Below are 17,253 nucleotides of genomic sequence, written 5' to 3' on the forward strand. Positions count from 1 at the left end.
TTTGGAACATAAGATGTTTGGGTTAAAAAATCTTCATGCAAATTCCTGCAAACAAATCAAGTGTGAATGTACAGTGGGTGGTTTTTAAGCTTAACCATCTCAGCTGGATTTAATTACCTTAAGGGATAAGGCTACATGATGGGCCAGTGGTTTGCCAAATTATTTTTCATTTTCTAGATCTCGATGTCACTGAAGGTTAATGCATCCTCTTTTCTTCACTAGAGACCCGAGTTAAAATCCATTTTAGGCCATAAGTGTAAATGAATTTGTTGTTGTTTTTCCTCCTTGGGGACATGTTGGTCATTTTGTGGGGCTGTTTTTCCATTTGGACTTGCTGGCTTCTTGCACAGAGCCCAGGGGCTGTCATGGAGGGGCAGTTGCAAGTCAGCGTGAAAATGAACTGGCAGGCTTCACAGGTCAGAGCTGGCCCACGGCTTGTCACTCTTCCATTCCTCAACTCTTTCTTGTTTAACTTAAGGGAACTTACTTTGCTACATTTGATAGCCCATCACAAAACAAGTAATGTGCTGCATGGTAAGACATTGCATTTAAAAAAAGAAAGAAAACAACAACAAAAAAACCCATTTCAGTCTGGTTTCTATTTGGCCCCTAAACACTGTCCATAAATTCCTAGATGACTCAAACTATTGCGAATTGGTGGTCAACACTATTGATCACCAATGTGTTTCATGGTTTTCCCTATCAGTTTTGTATCAGTGGTTTTTCTTAAGGGCTTGTTTGTATCCATAGTTGTGCTGGACAGTTTTACCCTGAGTAGGTAGTGTTCATTAGTTGTTGCCACTACCTGTATTTGAAACCAGCATTTTAGACACCCCCCTCCCCCAAAGTTCAGTGTTTCATTAGGTCCATACAGGGTGAAAGAAAAAGGAGATTTATTACATGGCAGCCATGGGAAAACAGCATTTCAGTACATCTTCAGCCATTTTCAGGGGTACAGGCATTGGCTCAGGGTAAATAGAATTGTGGGTAGGTGGTAAGAAAGATATGATTAGTTAAAACAGTCATAAGTCATATGTCTGGCCTGATTGACCATTAGCTCAGTCTTTGTCTCTTGAGGTGTTCTAGAGAAGTTGTTATAGTTTTATTATTAGGGCAGAGCAGGCATAAGTTGCCTGGTGGGTGATCTCCTGAGCTTTTGGTTGTTTTCTGTAAGATGGTAAGAATATGTCAGTGCATGTTTGAAGGTACTTATTGGTGAATCCCACTCTTTCTGGAGACCACAGTGATGATAAAGTGACTGTAGCAGGGAAAGGCTCTGATCAAAAAGCACAGATGAAAAGGATAGGGGTGAAGGAACAAGTGCCCAGTTAAAGCATATTTTAAGTTGCCTCTTACATTACCTTTTAGAAGTATTTAGAAGCATAACCTGAGTAGGGAATAGCAAGAGGTCAAAAGTTTCTTAGGGAGGTAATTTTCTTTTCAAACTTGGCTATTTATCACCTCTTTTGCTTTCTTCTTAATGCTTTAAAAAATACTTTCATTATTCTTATTATTTTTTTTTTGGTCAGTAGTGAGGCTTAAACTCTGGCCTTGGGCGCTGTCCCTGAGCAATTCGGCTCAAAGCGAGCACTCTACCACTTGAGCCACAGCAGCACTTCTGGTTTTTGGGTGGTTAATTGGAGCTAAGAGTCTCACGGACTTTCTTGCCTGGGCTGGTTTTGAACTGCGCTCCTCAGATCTGAGCCTTCTGAATAGCTAGGATTACAGGTGTGAGCTACCTGCGCCTGGCTATTTTTATTATCTTTAAGTTGTTGTACAAAGGAGTTGCCACTCAGCAATTCAGTTTATGGATACAGTGCATCTTGATTAATGTCACCCATTTCAACATTTTCAACCACCCCTTCCAACCTACCCCTTCCCTCACTTTTCTTAATTTTGTATGATATTTATCGATTTTTATGCCATTTAACATAGTTGTTTATACAATGCACCTTGATCTGTGATCTTTTTTTTTATACATTTTACCCTCCCCCCACCCTTCACCTACCTCTTCACTCATTTTTCTTAATTTTGTGGTACATACAATGAAGCCTTGCCTACATTCTCTTTACTTCCCCTTTCATTTTTCCTCTCCTCTTTCCTTGGCCACACACTCCCCTCTTGCAATTACCCATTTCTTGGTATTTATTTTGTTTCATTGACTTAGTCTTTCTATCCATAGAGTCTATTATACTTCATGCTTTTTCTTTTGAAATTCTTTATACTATTCTCTCCTTCTTGTTTTTTCCTTCTCAAGTAATAATACCTAGATCTAGTATGCATTTTACCTTTCCTTTAAAAGATATAAAAGATCTATCTATACATATACATACATACATATATATATATATATATATATATATATATACATACACAGAGACATAGTTTCATACACCTGAATAAATGAAATTATACCATACATGTTTCTTTCCTTTTTGTAGTAATATTTTAAATCTAAAAATTAGTGACTTTAGGCTCCTAGAATCTTTCATCTTTCCCTTTATTGTAGACATTCTATACCAATTTGATTCATCCAACATTTTTCTTTAAAAAAAAAATCTCTTACGCCACTTCACACCAGGAGTGTCTCTATCTGTAGTCTTTCTTCTATTACCATTCAAATCCCATTTCTTCTATCACATTAGGCCAGGAAGAGGTGATGATTGCTATTTTCAACCTATAGTATCAAGGTACAAAAAAAAGTCATTGTACTCTGTATGTATTGTACATGAGAAAAAGTGGGAGCCTAGTTCTATGTAGAAAAATAGGCTCACACCAAGCTCTTTTTTGGTCACCAGGAGAATTAGCTATTAAACCAATCATACAATGTGTTGTAATTTAGGCTTAGGTTTAAAAGGCTAACTTTGATTAAAAGTTGATTTAAACCATTAGAATATAGGATTCTTGAAATAATAGGAGTGACATATCATTTAATTAGCGAAGTCAATTTACAAGTGTCTTTTGACAAGCAGTGTGTGTGTGTAAATGGAATTTGTAGCCCTTTTATGGTGTTTTACATGTCTTTGTGTTTATCTGTTTGTAGAGTTTTTTCTTTGCTTTATCTATTTTACATGGAAAATCCTGGAAGGACAAGACTAGGTCTATCTACATGGTACTGTATAAAGTCTGATGTATACTGACATTCTGAGAAACTCTCTTTGGTAGTATCTTAAAAGTGGTCTTTCTTCTTTTCTATTGTACAAAACAGTGGGCTTCTTTATGACAGTTTTGCACATATATATGATGTACTTTGATCATGTCTTTCTTACTTATAGTATTGTAGGTTATTCACTTGTAATTTGATTGGCTCTTTTTCCCCTCCTTGTCAGGTGTCAGCAGTGGAGTCTTTGGAGGGCCCCCTGCTCCAAGTAGAAGGACTGAGTGATCTTAGGCTTGAGCTTCACAGCAAGAAGATGAATCTGCACTTGGTTCTCATAGATGAACTGCACCGACACCTGTACATCAAATCCACTAGCCGAGTTGTGCAACGGAACAAGGAAAAAGGGAAAATGAGGTTGGTCAGAGCCTTTTTACTAGTGGCTGTTTGATTTACTTTGTGGTGTGTATGTGTGTGTGTGTGTGTGTGTGTGTGTGTGTGTGTGTGTGTATGTGTGTGTGTGTGTGTGTGTGTGTGTGTGTGTGTGTGTGTGTGTGTGTATTAAATGTAATGTCTCTGAAACTTGAAGATTTTTTTTTTTTTTGGTCATGGGGCTTAAACTCTGGTCTTGGGCGCTATCCCTTAAGCTCTTCAGCTCAAGGTGAGGGCTCTACCGCTTGAGCCACAGTGCCACTTCCGGTTTTCTAGTGTTTTATTGGAGATAAGAGTCTCACAGACTTTCCTGCCTGGGCTGGCTTTGAACTGTTATCCTCAGATCTCAGCCTCCTGAGTAGCTAGATTTACAGGCGTGAGCCACCAGTGCCCGGCTGAAGATGGTTTTATAGTAGCAAGTACTCCATGTTCTAAGGCTGGCATCAGGGATTGCTTATGTATTCATTGCTCATTTACTGTGAGGACCTATAAGAACCAGTTCTTATGGACCTCTTACATTCTGGGTTAGAGATACTCTTGTATATCTCAGAGAATGTGAAAAAAAAAGTTTAAATTAGACAGTAAGTTAGCCAACTTAAAACTACAGATAAATATGAGCTAAAATTGTAAGATTGTTTGTTACTTAGGGTTAAGTTCAGCTTTAAGCAATAATTCTTAAGAAATAGTTGAGGAGAGGTTTAGAGAGAACATTCTTCTTTGACTACATGGCTGCTTGTAGCATCAATACCTTAATACTTAAGGATCTCGATGGGTACAAAAAAATTCATTAGATCTTAAGATTTGTTCATTGGCATTAATATATATATATATATATATATATATATGTATATATCAGGTAGCTGATATATGTTCTTCCAGAATTTCTTTAAGTAAACATTATATTTTTTTTCAGAGGGGATTTTAAGCATTATCTACTGAAATACACATGTGTGTGCCTTTTCATCCAGCAGTGTATCAGAAAATCACTGGAAGCAGTGTATGCTGGGAATGAAGTCTTTTCAAGTCCTATTTTATTTCAACAAAAATTGCCAACTTCATGTGTGATACTTCAGTTTAGTCAGATACTCTGACAAAAGAGAGAAATTTCTATCTCTTTTCAGTAGATGTTCATTAGAAAAATTGGACTAGGCACACAAATTGTGCTAGGGACTATGTATGTACCTGAGACTTAACTTCAAAATTAGATCTGAATAGGGCAGGTGAATATGTAACTTGAAGATTAGATCTAAATAGTGTTATTCTGTCAGTAACTCTTGCAGCAGAGTACGAAGTAATCTCTCTCTGTGTAAACAATAAAACAGAATCATTATGACTTGTGTGAATTTCTATAGAAAATGGCCATTTCCTTCAGATCTCAGAAGAAGATCTATTTGAATTTTTTAATTAAGAAAACAAGGACTTACAGACTAAGCTTAAGGTTTCTCAAATGATTCAAGAAACCTGTTGTTATACATCAGATGATTGTTCCAAATAACCTCACCTTCCCTCTTCTTTGTATTGAAAAAAGTCTATTTCCTACCTTTGCTTTTGGAGCTTTTGCTTTTGTGGATCATTATGACCTTAGGCATAAGCTTGAAACCTGCTTGTGCTGCTAGGTGTGCTTTCTCATGCATGACAATGACAGTGGAGGAGGAGGAGAGACATGTGGAACCATCCGCAAACCGTCAGACCTGCACAGCCTGGATCAGATGCCATCGCTGTATGTGCTTATTGTTACACATCATTGAATTTTTGTAGTTTTCTGCAGCAAACCTTGTTGTGTAAAATAGCAATGTGGGGCTATAAGAATGGTATACAGAGAGATGCTGATAGAAATAGACCACAAATACATTAAAAATAAGAAAATTTACATCTTGATTTAAAAGATTATAGAAAAGAATTAACTATATGGGTAGAAAATGGACTCATCATAGGAAGGAAGAAGACAGGTGATAAAGGTGATAAATACGAAAATGAAAAATACAGTGATTAATCTGATTGATTTTCAAAAGTATTACATTAAAACAATGCTCAGCTAAAAGGCTTCACTTTCCATTGTTTTATGTGGTTAGAGGAACTATTATTATTGGAACTTGTACTTGGAAATAATTGAATGAAGACTTAGAGACAAAGGTGCCAACCAAACTACTATGTTCCCTCTTGCTCTTCATTTGTCTCTTAGCTCTCTTTCTAATCTGGAACATGGATTGACACCTGGAAATTGTCTGAGATGACCTTGAGAATAGATGCTACATCCTAAACTCTTTGATAACATCTAACTTCTTTTTGATTTCTGGATGGGCTGCCTCATTAATAAGAGGAAAGAAATACCTTTGTTGTATTCAGATCAATACTATTTTTAAAAATATAATTAACCTCAATTTAGTTATATAAAGGAACCAAAACTCCAGTACAACAGCATTTACTGAATATTAAACATCCAAAGACAGTAAAGTCAGCAGTGTTGAATAAAGGAATTAGAACTATAGGTTTCTATACCTAGCCAAGAAGACATTGATAAGCATAGCAGCAACAGGGAGTACATTTGTAACTGTGTACATTTACAAACAAGAAATAAATGACTAGTGTTTTTAATTCTAAGAAAAATATTCAAGGATGAACTCTCAGACATAAGTTAAAATTGTAATTTAACAATAAAGTTATAGGTAGCTTAAAAAACTGTGATGACCATACATATTGTTAAATGTGTGTATGTTTTGTGTGTTTGTGTGTATATATATGTATATGTGTATATATATGTATATATGTAAATGGACACATTCTTACACAAGATCAAAACCATAAACTGAAGACTATTGTTGAAAAAGAAAGCTTACATGGTCAAGGAATACTCTTAAAATAAATAACATTTATATACCTATACTAAAATAGTAGAGATTTGGAAATTTGAGTAGGCAAGAAATAAAAAGGAATGCTTTTTTTGTTTAAAGTGAGTCAGAAATTGATTTGTTTTAGACTTCTAATATTTAAAGAAAATACATTTCATTTACTTAGTTGTATTCTAGATATGTATATTTGGAAGTTTCTGTATTATTCAAAGATCAAATTATAGCAAGTACAATATACATGGAATATTTTTCAGCCAAAAGAAGACTGAAGTATTTATAGAAAAATAGGTAGCATTGGAGATTATCAGATTAAGTGAGATAAGCTAAGGTTGGAAAGACAAATACTGTGTTTTCACTCATATGTAAAATCCAAACTTAAGAAAATAATGTGACATGATTGTAAAAAGGAACTATTGAGAGGGGTCCAGAGGGAGGAAATAAGGGGGAAGGAGAGGATGATGAGGAGGCCTGTGGGAATAATTATGATAAAATATGTTTTATATATCTATGAAAATAGCACAATGAAACACACTAAAAACTTACTGAATGGACAGAGAGGAAAGTTAGGAAACAGTGCTATAGATAGCATGGATTTGACCCAGAGACAATATATGCGTGTATGCAAATATCACAGTGAAAAAAACCCCTTTGTATAATACAGGAAAAATGTTTAAAAGAGTAGAATAATCAAATAGAATGACATAAAACATACTTTTTCAAAAGATCGTGTGTTCGTTAGAGTTTGTGATTACAACTAGTGGAAATGAGTCCTGATAACTGAACCAAGAATGGAATTTGTTGAAGCATTATTAGATATTATACAAAATCGATGGGAAATTTGTATAATCAGATTTTCAAACCAGTAGGGGGCCAAGATAATTTAAAAAACTGAGCACACAGTCTTAGACAAACTACAGGATGAGAGTTGTTAGAGTTCCTGACACTGTGGACAACAGCTGGATTTTAAACTCCTTGTAAATGATTCTAGCATTCTGCTTGTTTCCTTTATCTCTTCACAATTCAAATCCTGGGTATATCAGTTTGCTGAGCAGCCCAGGCCAGATCAGGCCTCCTTTAGCTTCCATAAGAGGAAGTGGGGCCCTGATTTTGTTTTGACATGGACAATGAGGATTGAGTCCAAATACATACTGCTCAGATGGTTCACAAAGGAATAAAACACCTAGAACAAATTTCTATTGCAGAACGAAATAAAAGGTATCACATGAATAACAGATTTTTGAAGTACAAATTATATGTCCAGTAGAATTGACAAAAGAAATATACCTGTCTACATGAAACAATAAGAAAAATCGTATATAGAATAAATAAATAAGTAAATACTCTCTGTTCTTAGAACATAAGTATGTGAATTCTAATAATACTATTGTTGAGATTTCTTTTTTCATTGAGATTTTTGAATCTTAGAAGTTTTTCATGGAAGTTCAGATGGAAGAATAAATATAATGAATTATTAAAAAATTGAGAAGTAGGGCTAGGAAGTTGGCTCAGTGGTAGAGTGCTTGCCTCACATGCATGAAGCCTTGGGTTTGATTCCTCAGCAACCACATAAGCAGAAAAACTGGAAGTGGCACTCTAGCTCCAGTGGTAGGGCTCTGGCCTTGATCGGAAGAGCCCAGGCCCAGAGTTCAGGCCCCATGACCAACAACAACAAAAATTAAATATAAAAAAAATGAGAAGTTATGAAGGAAGCTCTTCTTATATTAAAATATATTATAAAGTGACTTTAATCAAAACAGTACCAACATGCAAATAGAAAATTAGATTGCTAGGACTACAGTGAATTCAGAACCCACCCTCAGAATTCATGGGACTTCAACATTCTTAGACAGAGTTCACACCAGTAAGTAGTGGCATGGGAGATGTATTAGTCAATTTTATCATGATTGTATGAAAACACTTGAAAACCAACTTTTAAGGCGAGGAAAGATTTATTTTTATTTTATCTTAGTTCATGGTTTTATTCCATCATGATGGAACAGAGCTGTTCATGACATCCAGGAAACAAAACATATAGACTGGCAAGAGGGTGTATAGTGCCCAAGAATATGCCCTAAAAACCTGGCTGCATTTTCCACAGTTCTCTTACCTCCCAATAGTCTGTTCAGATTTTGAATCCACTATTCACTGTGTCAGAGCCGTCATGACCTCTGAAAATTACCACATATATGTCCAGAGGCATTCTTTACTAATCTAGGTGCTTCTTAATCCTTCCAAGATGACAATTAAGATGAACTATCACAGGAAATGAGGCCAATATGGCTGCTGATTTGAAGAAAATATTTATACTGTTGAAGGGAAGAACTAGGATTCAAAGTTATCCAAAGAATGTTATAGTGTGTGCGACTTTTCTGATTGTGTGTGTGTGTGTGTGTGTGTGTGTGTGTGTGTGTGTATGTGTATGTAGGTGTTATGTAGGGGTGGATAGATACTTTTTTTCCTAAAGTATTTAAAAAAACATTTCACCAAAATGATGTTAATGGAGTAAAATAAAATTCTCTGTTTTCAAACCAGAACTTAGACCTATAAAATTACATAAAACCATAGAAAATGAAAACAGAATCGTTTTGAAGTTAATCCTTTTATCGATGCATGCTTCCTGAGTTACTCCTTGTTTTGGCCTTGCTTCTTTGGACATCCTTAGATATCCTTCTGAATCATTTGTTACCTATTTTTAAAGATTTTTTTTTACATATGTCTTTTATTTTTATAATCTTTTAGTACTTTTCTAAAAAAACTGCTCAGATTTAAAATTTTAACTTCACTTAGTTGTCTGTCACTGTGTCTTCACTCTTAGTTATTTGAACATTTGGACATTTGAAATCATGATTCTTTTTTAACTTTTATATCCTCTACACCACTCAGTATTCTTTCTGTTATGTTCAGCCAGATCTTAGGACTGTACAGAATTACTGTACCAGCCATTCCCATTTCATTGTCTACTTAAAAATTTCTTACTAAGGGCATATTATCTCTGTCAGACATTTCTCAGTTCAGTTTGATTTACCTCACTTTTATGAGCATTTGCTCCTTGACAGGCACTGCGCTAGCTGCTCTGATTATAGCGGTGAAGGTTTTAGTTTCTAGATTTACAGCTTAAAGTTCAAACCACCTCTGTCAATCTTTGTTTGACAATAAAATCAGCCAGATGATGTCCAGGTATAAATTTTGGACATAATTGAAACTACTCCTAAGGAAAAGAACAGAAATACACTCTAATTAAAAAGCAAATGTTTAATAAGCTGAAGAGCAAATGTTTAATAAGCTGTCAGCACTTGTAACTTGTTTTATTTTTAAAGAACAGTTTTCATGGGTTGAAACTTTGAAATCAAACATATTTAGAAGCAAATTGGGTTGTTGACTAATGGCCAGAAAGTTCTTAGGGTTAAGGTGGGAGGTAACTCTTGCTTGTCTTACTTGTACTGTTGTTACCATGTTGTCAGTAAATAGCAAAACGGTATCTGCGACCGCACAGTTGGTGGCTTTGGTGACACTGTCTTACACTAGGAGGGATGTAGTCTCACTTGTTATTTTCAACTCTTGACTGTGAGTTTGAGTGGATTTTAAGGAAAAATTTGTAATGATATTACATAAAAAGAAAAAAATTCCTATCAATATTTCTTCCAAAGTTAATCAGCCAGAGCATTTGAATTAATCACAAACTTCAAAACAAGAATCTTTTAATTTTATTTTCTTCTAAAACACTTTGAGAGATTTAAAGGTCTTTTAAGGAGTCAATAAACACCTTTCCTGGGGGGAGAGAGGAGTATGGGAAGGGATGGGAAGGGGAAACAAGGAGGAGGCTACAATGCTTGATAAGAAATGTATTCGCTATCTTGCCCACGTAATTGTAACTCCTCTTTACGGAATTCTCACAATTAAAAAAAAATAAACACTTTTCCAACTTTATCTCTGATATATGGGGAGAAAAGGCCTTTTTCTCTCTTCCAGGTTGAAATCTAAGGTGCAGAGTACTTCAGTGTGATACTTGGTCACACCACCTAGCTCTCCTGCCTGTGGTCACTAAATGAGTGGGGTTCCCCCTTTCTCTCTTGACTTTTAAAGCCAAGTCCTCCATAAGAGAGAAGGAAAAAAAAAAAGAAAGAAAATCATTTCCAAAGTTACTTGCCTTTGGGTTAGTGTTCACAAAGGAGAAAATTGAGGCCTGAGGGAAAAAATTTTAGAGAGAGAAAGATGACTCTATGAAAATAGTTTTGCAGTAAATTGACTTTCTAAAAGTTTATTGGAGTTTGAGGACCCTTCTGGCTCTGATTATAAAGTCGGGAGGTTATGTTTTTCAAAGTTGAAATGGCAAGTCATTTATCACCCTATGTTTAACTGAAATAGATTTTTTGGTTAGAGATGAGAAAATAATAGCAGGTTTTAATCTATTGTGAATCATGTGCACATCTGTGTGCATAGAGATGTTCACCATTATAGGTTCTCATCAATGCACACACAGGTACTAACTGTACTGCTTTATTATTAGGCAATACCCTAACCTGCATTTGTTATTAGGCAATACCCAAACCTGCATTTTCTTAATTGATATCTTCATTTATCCTGCTTTATAAATAGCTTCTTTGTTATTTAACTATTTATAAAAGATTACACCTTATTCATACATTTCCTGTCATTTAAAGTGGAAATTATTTTTTTCTTACCAGCAGCACTATATACCTCAGTGATAATACTGTTTCTCTCTGGGCTTGTATATCCAAAGAATAAATAGCAGGTAACAGCTGGTTTTCCAATGTTGGTTAAAACAATAGTGGCTAAAAAAAGTAGTTGAGGATAGCAAGTTTAGAAGGCAAGTGTCGTGCACATACTGGAGGATGAGATTTGTGACTTGTAGAAAGTGACATGCTGAGATCCTGTCTTAAATACTTGCAGGTCCCGGCGGAGAGCTAACACACAACAGTAGTCATAAAAGATGAAAGAACAGATAAATCTGTGATCAAACAGATTTTTATAGAATATATACACTATTGCAAAGCCATTGGATGTGAAGACTGTTGGATTTGCATAAGATAGCTTAGGCAATTTGAGACTTGAAGCTTTATGTTGGTGGCAAAGAGTTATTGGAAATAACTCAGCTTTAAAATTCCTGATAATTACCATTTCTGTTACTTGTATATCTTATTCTTCACCCGAGTTTCAGATTAACTTGGGAGTGACTGTAAGTACTAGAATTGTGTTGTTTAGTTTAGCTCATATCTTGGTTGTTCTTGAGTTCTCAGCACTGAGCACCATCCACTCATAGACATCAGGAATTGACTCATCCTCCTTTTAATCATCATAATTATCCTCAAGGTCTGGGACAGTGGATCACACTTATTAATACCCAACAAAAGTAATACTGCCTTAAGGGATAATTTCATTTTAACAAAGCATATTTTTTTCAGGGTTTCTGAAAGTAGTTTTTAAAATTAATTAAAAATATATACACTGCTGGTGTAGTTTAGTGGTATAGCCCTTGCCTAACAAGAAGTTTGATTCCCAGCACTGCACAGAGTAAAATAAATAAAATAAAATACATGCATAACTAGTACTTTTATTCCAAAAAAGGCTGTTGGAGGTAGGGTGGGTAATTTACTGTGAGTGAACATACAGATATTCATTATATTTTTGCTATTACTTTATCTTTTTTTATTCTCTTATTCCTGCCCTGCCCTGTCAAAACAAACAAACAAACACTTTGAAAATCTGTGCCATAGTCATTCATTACTACTAATGGCCTTTGGGACTAAATAAGCGCTATGTATTGCATTGTATAAGCTTTTCTGTGGTATATGAAGTGTGGCTAGATGATTTTGTGTGTGTGTGTGTGTGTGTGTGTATGTGTGTGTGTGTGTTAATATGTGTTTGTGTGCTAATCCTGGGTGGGGATTGAACTCAGGGCCTGAATCCTATGCCTGATATTTTTTGCTCAAGGCTAACTCTCTATCACCTGACCCACAGCTCAACTACAGGCCTTTTTTTTTTTTTTTTTTTTGACACTTAGAGATAAGAATCTCACAGGCTTTCTTGCCTAGACTGGCTTCCAATCATGATTCCTGAGTTGCTAGGATTACAAGTATGAACCACTGGTTCGTAGTCAGATGATTGTGGGTTTTTATTTTTTTGCTGTGTCTGTCCTAGGGCTTGAATGCAGGGCTTGGGTGCTTGCTGTGCTTGAGCTTCTTTTGCTCAAGGCTAGTGCTCTACTAGTTGAGCAACAGCTGCACTTCTTACTTATACTGTGTAGTTTATTGGACATAACAGTCTCAAAGATTTTCCTTCCTGGGCAGGCTTTGAACTCTGATTCTCAGATCTCAGCCTCCTGAGTAGCTGGGATTACAGGCATGAGCTACCAGCCCTCAGCAATGATTCTGTTTTTTAGAAGCAGGGTGGGATATTATTTGTCTTAGTGTTGCCTTAATTTTTGTACTCAGCATGTGCGTTCATAAATTAATAATTTACTTTGAAAGTTAACTTGTAAACTTTGTGTCACTTAAAATCAATGTATTTATTTTGACAACTTTAAATCATTAAGAAGAGAGGTTAGCTTATTTTTGTGGGGAAAGGTATTAAATACTAAATAAACTTGTGTGAGATTCTTTAAGTCAGCCTTTATTGGGGTTTTCAATTTGTTGAAATTTATAAACTTCTTTTAGAAAAAAGCTAAGATTTGTGAATTCCTCAACTATGCAAAAAACTCTTAAAACACAAGCTTGAAAGAGGAATAAGTACTGTTAAACCACCAGGCACTAATGGCTCATGCCTGTAATCCTAGCTACTCAGGAGCCTGTGAACTGGAGGATCAAGATTTGAACAGACAAGACAGAAAAGTCAGAGAAATTCCATCTCCAGTTAACTAGAAAAGCTGGGCTACAGCAGAAGGACAGCAGCTATGAGCAAGCAAGTCCATGAAGGAGCAAGCAAGCCCAGCAAGCCCCTGAGTTCAGGCACCCAGTATCTATGAAAGAACAAAACAACAACCACCCAAATCCCCCAAAGTACTATTAAGCCGGGTGCTGGTGGCTCAGAGATGCAATCTTAACTATTCAGGAGGCTGATATCTGAGGACTGCCGTTAGAAATTAGCTTGGGAGGACAGTCCATGAAACTCTTATCTCCAGTTAACCAAAAAGCCAGAAGTGGAGCTGTGGCGCTGTGGCTCATTGGCAGAGTGCTAGCCTTGAAAAAAAAGAGCTTAGGGATAGTGCCCAGGAGTTCAAGCCCCAGGACCAACACACACACACACACACACAGACACACACACACAGACACACACACACAGACACAGACACACAGACACACACACACAGACACACACACACAGACACACAGACACAGACACACAGACACAGACACACACACACACACACACACACACACACACACACACCCCCGAAGTACTAATAAACCTCTGCTTAGTTATCATGATATGATTTGTATTGCTTTTTTTTTTTGGTAGCAGAATAGTAAGGGACAATAAGGAGTAAGGTGCAATAACTTGGCCTAATTGCATTATTAGGTAGTAATCCACAGGATCTTGGTTGTCCTTATGTGTTAAGCGTAGTATTGGAATGAAAAGAGAAAGTAATTTAAACACTTCATAATCTCAGAATACATTTTTACACTGTTAGCTGTTAGCTGTGACAAATACCATTTTGCTAGAAATATGCTTGGGAATTGTTAAAACTCACTGTGTAGAGGGCTCATGAGGAAAGAAAAGTGGGAAGGGTTGGCACTGATTGGACTTCAGTTGGTTTTGGGTGAACTAGTAACTTGCTTCTTTTTTAAAATTTATTTTTAATTTATTTAATTTATTTTTTATTGTGAAAATACAGAGGGGTTACAATTACATGGGCAAGATAATGAGTACATTTCTTATAAAGCATTGTAGCCTCCTCCTTTGTTTCCCCTTTCCATCCCATCCTTCCCCTCCCCCCACCTAATCCTCCTCCCCTGCCCACCAAAGTTGTAAAGGATTTGTACATCTCATTGTTGCAATGGGTCCACCTGTATCCCCATTTAAACGATTTGTTTTTTCCCTTCCCCTCCACAAATTATAACAACATCAAATACAGTGAAAGCTGGGGTTATACCATTGGGGGGGGACATACAAAGCAACAAAGAAATAATCTTATAAATGTGTTAGAAACAATTGCATGAAAGAAAAAAAAAACATTTGAATACATACCTTAGGGTTCATTTCCCTAACATCGACTTATCTGACCTTTTCTGCTTGTCTCAGACATATACTAGTTATTGCAAATAAGGGAAACCATGGGACCTATGTTTCTTTGGGCCTGGCTTACTTCACTTAATATAATTTTTTCCAAGCCTTTCCATTTCCTAACAAATGGGGCAATGTCATTCTTTCTGATGGAGTCATAGAATTCCATTGTGTATATATACCATATTTTCTTGATCCATTCATCTACTGAGGGGCATTGCAGGATGAAAAAGGAGAAACCCTAGGTCTCCTTGGCACAGGCCGAAATTTTCTTAATAGAGACCCAGAAACACAACAAATCAGAGAAAGGTTGGACAAATGGGACTGTATGAAATTGCAGACCTTTTGCATGGCAGAGGACATAGCTAGCAAGATGAATAGAAAGACCACGGATTGGGAGATCTTCACTAGCCATATAAATGGACAAGAGTCTCATATCTAAAATATACCTGGAACTCAAAAATTAAATCCCCTAACAACAAATCTTCAAAGAAACAACTGCCCAATAAATAAGTGGGCTAAAGACTTAAAGACAAACTTCTCTGAAGAGGAAAGAAGGATGGCCAATAGACACATGAAGAAATGCTCAACCTCTCTAGCCATAGAAGAAATGCAAATCAAAACAACATTGAGATACCACCTCACCCCAGTTAGAATGGCTATAATCAAGAACTCTAATAACAACAGATGCTGGAGGGGATGTGGACAGAAGGGAACCTTACTGCATTGTTGGTGAGAGTGTAAACTTGTTCAACCACTTTGGAAAGCAGTATGGAGGTTCCTCAAAAGACTCCACATAGAGCTCCCCTATGACCCAGCAATCCCACTTTTGGGCATTTACCCAAATGGTCACAAATAAGACCACACTAAAGCTGCCAGCAAGACTATGTTTATTGTAGCCTTATTTACCATAGCTAAGATATGTAACTTGCTTCTTGTCTCTGCAGTTCCCATGTGAAAGATGTCTCTCCTGGTCCTCTGATGGATGTTACAAATCTTCCTACTCCACGCAAATTCCTTGACGCCACTCAGTTTTCTGCTGCTGGGAACTCCACTGGTGAGATATGTGTGTGTGTGTGTGTGTGTGTGTGTGTGTGTGTGTGTGTGTGTGTGTGTGTGTGTGTGTGTGTGTGTGTGTGTGTGTGTGTGTGTGTGTGTGTGTGTGTGTGTGTGTGTGTGTGTGTGTGTGTGTGTGTGTGTGTGTGTGTGTGTGTGTGTGTGTGTGTGTGTGTTGGTCATGGGGCTTGAACTCTGGACCTGGGTGCTGTCCCTGTGCTCTTCAGCTCCACTGAAGGCAGCGCTCTACCACTTGAGCCACAGCACCAGTTTTCTGGTGGTTTATTGGAGATAAGAGTCTTATGGACTTTTCTGCCAGGGCTGGCTTTGAACTGTGATCCTCAGATTTCAGCCTCCTGAGTAGCTAAGATTACAGGCATAAGCCACTGGTGCCTGGCTCAACTAGTGAGTTTTTATGCTTTAGCCACTAAACTTTTTATATGCTGCAAATCCAACTTGAAAACCTGTGGGGCTGGAGCTGGGACAGGGAAAGTCTGAGCTAAGTGCCTTGGACCCCGATGAGTCCTTTGTAACCCTCATAGGAAATAAGATATAAAACCATAGGTGGGCCTGTTGCATTATCTAGGTTGAAAACTGGCTGCTAGTCTCAGTGTGTCTGCACATTCCAGTGCTGAACGTGTTTTATTACACGAGCACCATTTAGTTTCCTCAAGTTGCACTTGAGTGCTTTTTGGAAGAGCCTGTAAGTTTTGCTGTAATCTCTCATGCTCTTATTGATACTGGATGGCAGGATTTTATGGCATGGAAACAGTAGAATTGAGGGCAAACCTTGTATTTGTGAACAAAGGTAAGCAAGTCTCCTTTCTTGTAACTTTAGCTCCAACCAGTCAACTTGAGCCAAAAGGAGTTAGCATTGACCTGAGGAACTAGGTTACACTCAAGAATGAGGAAAGCAGCAAGCTTTTATTGATTTATTTGGGGTTTGCTAAATTGGGTAACTGCCCGTTGGTCTTGGGTACACTATTAGAAAGATGTTTTCGTTCCTGTGTGCAAGCTTTCTGGCCTTGAAGTTTGCTGGCTAGCAGGCAGAGACTTAATCCAGGAACTGAGTTCCTTATGTTTCCAGCATCATCATCATGGGGCATTCGTTCTGCTCTTAGTGAAACACATAATTTATAAGGCTCAAAAGAACTTTCATTGCTTAAGCTGCTGAAAAAAGTACAGCAGTGAGGTAGAAGAAACACACCCCAGCTTGACCATGCCGGAGCCAAGTTAACACAAAATTATCAACATGTCACATGCAAAGCCGGGTAGGGTCTGAAGGAGAAGTTGAGGCAGCAAAAGGGATAGATATAGTCTGAAGACCCAGATGTCAAACTTTTTGTCCCATTTTAGTCACTCTGGAGAGATTTATAGGCTAGGAAAAATCAAGGTGTTTTTGTTGTTGTTTTGTTTTGTTTTGAAGCAAAAGCAGCTTTTAAGTTTTATAAAGTAACCTGGGCAATTCATATTATGCTGGAGATCTTACCTGCAAAGGGGCTGTAGGACTTGTTTAGGTCTCTGTCTCATGTTTTAGCAATTCTTTCTTGTTTTGTTGGTAATTTTTGTATCCATCTT

The 17,253-nt window shown here is 37.0% G+C and overlaps 1 protein-coding gene across 1 annotated transcript in view; it reads left to right on the forward strand.

Moving 5' to 3' along the window:
• LOC138837631 (exocyst complex component 4-like) overlaps positions 1-16,483 on the forward strand; it is a gene marked incomplete at both ends in the record, with an annotated part of 34,023 nt that extends 17,540 nt beyond the window's left edge. Inside the window, 3 exons of the mRNA XM_070036555.1 lie at positions 3,330-3,514; positions 15,567-15,676; positions 16,427-16,483. Coding sequence (XP_069892656.1) covers positions 3,330-3,514; positions 15,567-15,676; positions 16,427-16,483 — 352 coding nt within the window. The remainder of the gene's footprint in view (positions 1-3,329; positions 3,515-15,566; positions 15,677-16,426) is intronic.
• Between the last annotated feature and the right edge of the window lie 770 nt (positions 16,484-17,253).

Source organism: Dipodomys merriami, unplaced genomic scaffold (genome assembly GCF_024711535.1).
Source record: "Dipodomys merriami isolate MVZ:Mamm:240054 unplaced genomic scaffold, mDipMer1.0.p SCAF_2728, whole genome shotgun sequence".
Taxonomy (NCBI): domain Eukaryota; kingdom Metazoa; phylum Chordata; class Mammalia; order Rodentia; family Heteromyidae; genus Dipodomys; species Dipodomys merriami.